The sequence below is a fragment of the Ceratina calcarata genome, unplaced genomic scaffold, assembly GCF_001652005.2.
Source record: "Ceratina calcarata isolate Rehan_Ccalc_2016 unplaced genomic scaffold, ASM165200v1 scaffold78.2, whole genome shotgun sequence".
NCBI classification, from domain to species: Eukaryota; Metazoa; Arthropoda; class Insecta; order Hymenoptera; family Apidae; genus Ceratina; species Ceratina calcarata.
Genome location: NW_017179105.1, coordinates 2,598,671 through 2,606,929, shown reverse-complemented (window position 1 = coordinate 2,606,929; position 8,259 = coordinate 2,598,671). Strand labels below are relative to the sequence as shown.

Genomic DNA, 8,259 nt, shown 5'->3' with positions numbered 1-8,259 from the left:
TTTTTTATTAGCAATATTCTTCCGACGTCTGATTTCTTTTTAAAAAATGCGTTTCTAAAGTGCATCAACTTTTGGGATTGACTGTATAGCCAATACATCCTTAAAAAACAACTGTGCGATAATGTGACATTCATTAATTGTTTTCAGTTTGACGCGCTTGATAAATTAATCCTGCGTTGATAATACGAACGCAGATAAAGGGTTAAAGCGTTACAATTCTACGCACGTTCCATTTCCGTTATTTTTCTGTTGTTACATGACGTATTAATTAAACATCCATCTGCGTATTCCAATTTCAATTCCACTAAAGTTTCCCTTAAAAGACAACCTCGTAATCACGCCACTCGTTAGTAAGTGTAATTTAATAAGCGAGTGCGTTTCTTTAAATGCGAAATTATAAATTACCTGAAACGACCAATATTTAGAGTAATATTTGTAACGACGCGAATCTCTTATTAGAATGAAGAAGTAATTCGTTCCTAATGCATTTTGCTTACGATACTGGTCATTACGAGATCATAATTCCCAGCCAAGGGATGATTATTATTGTTGATTCACGATCTTAATGCGCTGAATGAATTTAGCGTTACGCAACCCGCGATCTTTAATGATCTCGTACAGAACATTTTGGCTCGACAGATTTTAATTTATACACGAACGTCGATCGATTGATCTCGTTTCTCCTTAACCGATCGACTTTCGCTATTTTACCGATTCCCGCCTGACGGTATAATTTTTTGTTACATAATTCGAACGCTGCTTTCCCCGCGTGGAGAGCCTCGGCTACGCGAGATCAGAATTGGAAATATTTTTAAACGATCCTTGACCGTACGACAGTCTCTTATTAGACAAAATACTACGTTACTACGTACGTTCATTCTCATTTGCATCACGTTTGTGCAAGTTTTCTGAAAACTTCGTTGAGTTTCTCGAGACACGTGCCAAGTAGAGTGAATGAGAAAGAACGGAGACAGCGTTGAGTATTATAACATCGCGCATCGTCGAGAGATTCTTAGGGTCAGTGCGCTCTCGCAACGTTTAGAACACGTGCGCGGAAATATCATAAAAATACGAAATTGTCTGTCAGCCGGCAATGCGCAATTAATGGTCGTACCATTCGCCATGGGCCAATATATTACCCGACCGCCAGCTAATTATTCCGATACCGTTGTCTTCGCATAATCACGGGACACCGTGGAAATTTAATTACCTCGAGAAATTTTCATTGATCAAAGGAGTGGATCAGGTTTTCGTGTTCTTCGATTCGTTCGGCACATGTGGATTAAACTCTCAAATACCATTAGGATTAGATGCTTGCGCAAAATAGTCGAACAATTAATTACCCAGTCGTCTTCTACGGTAGATTTTCATTGAAAGTTATTAAGGTCAACACAACGGCTTTCTTTCTACATAAAAATTATTACGTAAGAATTCTCCTATTCTACTCTTTCGACTCTAAACCTGTTTTTATTAACCCTTTTAATCCGCTGAAGGCACTGCCAGATTCAAGCTTATTTTCGTCAAGAATAGTGTCATTGTCTCGCATCGATTTTCGAATTAAGCCGCGCGTAGCTTTCAGCGATATTTTTGCACTCCTATAATTACTTTTACATAATTGCGTGATTGTAAGACTGCCGGTACGGTATCGATATTTTTTGTTGTTGGTAATAAAGCGCTGACACGCATTATGCTCCAGTTTAATTGCTTCTATTTTTCAATAATCCACTAGCCGTTTCACGGTAACTCGTTTTCACTCGAACGATCATTTAGACATGACGCTTTGTTCATTTCACTTTCATTAGTAACATAGAACGTGTATGAAAAAACACGTGTAAGTGGTCGCGACTGACAATGTCGCGCGTAGCATACATCGAATCGTTAATTTTTCATTAACACGTCTGCGTCCGCCACGACGACAAATCCGGTGACGATAAGCACATTTATCATGAATCGATGAAAATTTTAAATACGAGGTCAACGGGTTAGAAAGTCGTCTTTTCCATCCTGGCGCTGATGAATAATTACCTGTCTGGTGTATCATAATTGCGGATCTTATCAAGTCTCGTAATACGCGAAATCTCTCAGTGATTCTAAGAAAGAGCTCGGTACACAATCTGTGATAAGTCCCGGTTGATTAGTGCCACATCGATGATTATTCTATCGTTACAATTACTCTTTTACTTCGTTTACAATGAGAATGATTCGCAGTTTATTAAATGAATTCATCCGCTCGTTTCCGATTGATCACCGAGCATGAAACTCCGGCTCGAAAGTCATGTCCGGCTGGAATGTAAGAAAATTAGTTTCGTCTTGGACTCGTTCGCGCGTTGCAACCGAATTAAATCGCGTGATCGATCCCGCGTGGTAAACGAAACGACGGTTTCCTCAGACGAGGGTGGATTACTGCCAGATAGCGGTGGTGTCGTGGAGAACGACGTTGTGGTCGGCGATGGCACCTGCGTGAGTGCCGTCCATCAACATCAGCCGGTTAGCCAGCGTTACCAGCGTCAAGAACAGTCTCGGCAGCAACAGCAGCAACAGCAACAGTATCAGCAACGTCGGGGGGAGGAGCTGGAAGATCTGCTGTGCTTTCGTGGACCACCGGAACAGGAGATGGTGGCCCAAGAAATGGCACAGAGTTACACGCAGCTCCTCCATCCGGGACAGGAACCTCAGGAGTTCATCTCGTTGGAGGAGCTTCAGCCTCGGATCCATCAAGAGCATCACGTCCACGACGAGCATCGCGGGGGCCAGGTGTCTGGCGCCCAGCTCTATCACCAGCAACAACGGAGTTACTATAATCTGTCGGCTGTTCAAGAGTAAGTGAAAATAAACCAATGCGTTCATGTCTCTTGAGTTGTCCTTTGTTACACGATCAACCGGGCGTCGTCGTTGAGAAGAAACTCGGCCGTAATTCACTTGGGAGTCCTCCTCGTCTTTGCGACGGAGAACACCTTTCAAAGTTCAATGTTAAAATTCGTTTCTCGTTGCCTCTGTCGATTCGATGTTTTTTTCAATGTCGTTGCTTTTTATTGATGGTAATTGCGATGAGATCGATGAGCTGAGCGGCGAGTCGATAGGAAAAAATGGTTCAGGATTATGATGTAACGCGTACAATGTAATAAGACGATTATTCCTGTTTATTGGCTAGCCTTGAATCGGCACGTGACCTCATTAGTCCTCGCAATTTCCATTGGACATTCCTGCTTCAGGATCTCCGCGTAATTGTCGCTAACTACCCGCTCGAAGAGACTACACTCGGCTATCATTGATCACGAATTTTAATCTTATTTCTGCAAAATCCAAAACATCAATGAAAGACGATTTTCATCCATTCGATAATTCTTTTAGAGCATAATGCATCGATCATAAAATAGAATTCACAGCCTGTATATTTTACTAGCCTCAAAGAAACGCTCTTTCAACCATAAAGGTGAAACTCAGAAATTGTTAAAATGATCCGATGGATAGATATCAACGTCGGCGTGTTTCAAGATCGATACGTAACGCAAGAAAATCGAACGAGTCTTTCCGCGCCGCCAGACATCGAACGGTCTTTTAATAATAATTGCTCGCGTACACACGCTTCCAAGTTTAGCTGGAGAAAACTGCCGTGTGGCGCAATGCACTGCCCTACGGCTGACTTTCTTCGCTTCTGAACTCGTTCGTATTGAACAAATCCTGCACGATGCATCGAAGGAAGGATTTTAAAAGTTTTGGGAATTATGAAGAATTACAATTTGATAAAACACGAGTACACGTGGCTAAGTTTTAGCATACTATTAATCCGGTTTTTTGTATTCCCTCGAGAGGGAGGACGTCGCTGTTAATTCTGCAATTATTCATTGGGATGAATGATGATCTCGTGGCGTAAAAGATCAAATATGCCCGAAGTTCACGTGCTGACAGGTAAATGGCACGGGTTACCGACGAGCACACATGGGTGCTTCTTCGATTTTCTCCAGCACGTGCGAATTTTTCTCGTACGTCTAATCGGTCGATTGCGTACAGATTGTGAAAACATGGAAATGTCGATGGGGATTAGTTTGAGAAATTTTCCTCGGTAAAAGTCACCGGCTCGATTAAACGCGAGACCAAGTCATTCCTCCGTTATTACGGTTTATGACGATGCCGCAACAATGCAATCGTTTAATTACCAGCACGAGTAACGATGAGCAAATAAAAGATGCACGTCGCAGCGTTCCAGCTACGAAACACGTAATACGAAAATGACCGTAATAACATTATGTAAAGGGAAAGTATGGAAGAAAAACGGACAATGGAAAAACAATAAATTGATCGAGCAGTGAACGCCAATATCGTGCCGAGTTTCACGATCAGGAAAAACATGGATGAAATGCAGTAGCTAAAGTTCTTCCCACAATCTTCGTAGGATTACGTAACGGCTCGTACGTGCACATTTCTTAATCCGATGACGTACGGGAGATGTACGCGATTGAATATTCTCTTAATAGAGGAATCAGAGACGGACCGATATCGCCAACTCTTTGCGGTTTCACTGAAGTTCCTTTTAAATTACGTTTTCGCGACTGGTCAATAGATTTCTTCTCAAGGTATTTCGACAGAAGGTCTGCTCCGTCGCTCATCGAAAATAAATAGGAAAGAATATTAATCTATCATTCTTTAATTTATAAAAAATATAGAAAGGGAATTTAAATCTATAAAATCGCGCGAATTTAAATCTATAAAATCGCGCGAATTTAAATCTATAAAATCGCGCGAATTTAAATCTATAAAATCGCGCGAATTTAAATCTATAAAATCAGGCGAATTTAAATCATGAATGATCGCTGTTGACGGCGGTTAATTAAAAGAGAAAAAGAAATAATGTTTCTTCTCATGCAAAAAACATGATCTTCGGTCTCGAGACGCGAGGAAGCATGGCACGTAAATTTTGCCACCGTTGCAAAAGGCGTAATGCTTCTCGGTGTGTGCATACGTGTGGAGCGTGATACCAGGAACGTCGCGTGCACTGACGTATCTATGAATAAATAGAATTACGCTAATCGTGTGGGTTACATCATAATATACGGAACTACTCATACTCGGCGGCTCGCTTAGATAGTATGTGTGCATGCGACCTTCGTCACATCTTTAAGTCGGAAAGTCGTTCTCGAAATCGTCGCCGCCATTACAAACCGTAATTGAAAACAACAAATCGTTACACGTTTCCGGGAAACTAATAAAGACGTCTTCTTACGATTTTATTTTTACATCGTTCGATGTGATATAAAAATTGACACGTTTTGTAGCAAAGAGGATACGTTACGTAAAGTTGATAAGGAAAAGGAATATCGTTTGAAAGCATTCGTATGAAATTGTGAAACGGAAGAACTAGGTCTTGTTCTTCTATCGAACAGGAGACGCCAATAACAAGGTATTCGCGATTATTACCTGTACTAATTCTGATATAACTATAAATTACATAACACACGGTAGATACCGTGGTGCAACGATGCTGCAATTTTCGAATCTAATACCACTATTAAATAATTCGAAGGCGCTGTAATTATAGTAGAACATAAACGATAAACCGTCGAAGAAAAACCGCGTTATCAGCTCTTACGCGTGCACCGAGAAACAGTGAGTAGAAGTATTGTGAAGAAAAACTCGATACCCGGTGAACCGTGAAGGGAACATTGTAAGGAAATGGGTTGGTATCGTTCATAGAAGAAAAAAATGTATCGAGGAACGAGCATACATTTTATTGCAGATCGGTCTGGCTGCTGCTGGCACGTTCGATTCTTTCGCCATCGTGCATGATCTCGGTTGCTATTTACCGGCGGTATCAGTTTCGAGAAAATTTTAGTCGATGTAATCTGAGTCTAATGAACCTTCGGAAATATTTTTCAATCAGTTACGCGTTACGTGACCGCATTGACATTTTGTTCATAGTTTCACGTGAACCGTTGCAATTATTTATGTCCCGATATTTCTTGCTAAAATTAAATCATTATCTTTTTTGTTTGTATAATGCACGATAAGCGGTAAGAGAAAGAAAAATCATTCTCATAGAATCGTAATCGTGATCAGAGCGCAATTAAAAGATAGGATAATCGTTGCCGCAAGTGTCACGCTTACGTAATAATTATGTACTTGGTGACGTTTTCTTTGACATATCGGCTGAAACCTTTGGAACGAGTTTCTCGGAAACGACTCCGTTTCGTGTCAATTAATTTTCATCCAACGAATTTGTAAGACGCGAGCCAGGAATCAGGTTCGAACATCGTCGACGACGATTCGACGGTATCCAAATTATGATTAGCTGGTTTACAATAGTTCTCGAAATAACGTTTGAGCGTGTCAATTAATCGAGAACATGAAAAGGCACTTGTAAGCGAAAAACCAGTTTGCGTTAAATCCTGTCGCTGTAAAAATTGCATTAATCAAATATCTGCGTTGTGTATGCTACGTGCCTGGATTCCTTCTTTATTGTACTAAAACTGGTTGCAGATTTGCATCTTGTTTATCAACAGGCAAACACCTCGCTACCGGTTTTATATCCAAACTTGGCAAGAAGTGATTAACTCCTCATGAGACGCAAAAATAAATTATTTAATGACTGGTTTCTTAAGTACCCTCACTTTCTGAGAAGTCAGTCACGCCTTTTTAAAAGCTTCGTCCAACGGTATACCAAATTCGATCGAAAACTGACTATTAATTCCACAGATGAAACATTCCTTTTGTTACAATGATTAGAAATCGGTCGATTTTGTTGTCATTACAGAAGTTCGTGTCCCACGGTTTACTTCGGCGATATAGGTACGGGATCGGGGGTGGGAAAAGTAACCGGCGCCTCGGCGGGGGGTGGCGAAGGTCTCAGCCTGACTCCAACCCCCGCCAGCAACAGCAACAACGGAACCACCGCCGCCCCGAGCACCACTGGCGCGACCACCCTTACCATCGCCACCCCGACCACCACCAACGAAACCACCCCGCAGGTCGTAACGGGGGCTGAACCGCCCCCGCACATGGAGACACCCTCCACGATGGTCCCCGAGCAGGCGCCCGCCCCCGGCCATCACTACCGTCAACACCATCATCACCACCATCATCACCACCAGCGTAGCACCTCGACCACACCGAGCCACGGCCAAGCCACCGACACCTCCGAGGAATTCGTCACCGTGTCGAAAAAGCGCAAGCTTTCTTGCCAGTACGTTCAACACGAGAAGTTCCATGCACGTCGAGACGATCGAATCATCTTGAATTCACAAACGTTTCATTATGCGTAAGAATCTGCGGTGAACGTTTTTCGACATTCGAAAAACGGTTCTATCGAGATAATGCCGCGGCAAAATATAATCGACTAACCACTCTGTTCCGCACAAAACCAGTTCGGGGCGTAGGTGGAAGTCGTACAGGTATTACATACATCAACGCGGCACTCGAGCGGCGGTAGAACGCCTCGTCGTCGCGAACGAAGCCACCGAAATGCATTCAGAAGTGACATTTCCGTCTACAAACATCTTTCTGGCCCGCGCCCTCACCCTGTCCCTCGCCGACGCCCCGGTTCTTGTTAAACGAACAAGTAATTACCAATCAAAGGTGTCGGTTACTCGCTCAAAGGGTTAACTTAATCATTAACAGAACCGAAGATTTCCGTCTCCCGGGAGCCGGCTGGTCGAAATTGCTACGCCTTCATTACCTCTGACCGGAATCTAACCAATTTCACGTCTCTGAACTAACTAAACTGCGATTTAAATCGATCGGGACAAAGTCTTTGGCCTCGTGCTTCGAGCCTTTACTTATTCTTCACGTCACACTCGATTAGTCTGCAAGATACATATGGAAATCGTGAGATTCACAAACAACGTTTCGAAAGAATAAATATGAGAAGCTATACTCGAGTCGAACTTACGGAAATTCTCTGTCAAAGGGGTAAACGCCCCTTGTACTCGAAGAAACTGTTTCAGTGGTACTTGGTTTCTTAACGTTTCAGGGCTCGGGTAGGTCTTCCTCAATTATTATTCCACGCGCGGAGTTCTCGAGCCCATGCTCATTTCCATCGAAACATTCGTACAATAAATGTAATAAGAAACGAATGTCGAATTTAAGGATGTATTGGCTATACAGTCAATCCCAAAAGTTTATGCACTTTAGAAACGCATTTTTTAAAAACAAATCAGACGTCGGAAGAACATTGCTAATAATAAACAACAAAAAAAAAATTTTCGATTTTTCCGAGATTTTTCCAAGGGGTACCCCTTCAGATTTTGCGAAATTTTCGTTTTTTCC

General features: G+C 42.3%; 1 protein-coding gene across 6 annotated transcripts in view; it reads left to right on the top strand.

Annotated features, from left to right (window-relative positions):
• Positions 1-8,259, top strand: part of cyc (basic helix-loop-helix ARNT-like protein cyc) — a 22,996-nt gene that overhangs the window by 1,839 nt on the left and 12,898 nt on the right. For 5 of the 6 annotated variants that reach the window (XR_003389853.1, XM_018034068.2, XM_026818191.1 and 2 more), the window contains exons 2-3: positions 2,390-2,819; positions 6,749-7,177. Coding sequence is in view for 5 of the 6 variants with exons in the window: in XM_018034068.2 (XP_017889557.1) it covers positions 2,390-2,819; positions 6,749-7,177 (859 nt within the window). In the remaining variant the exon portion in view is untranslated. The remainder of the gene's footprint in view (positions 1-2,389; positions 2,820-6,748; positions 7,178-8,259) is intronic. The other variant, XM_026818193.1, reaches the window with a different exon arrangement.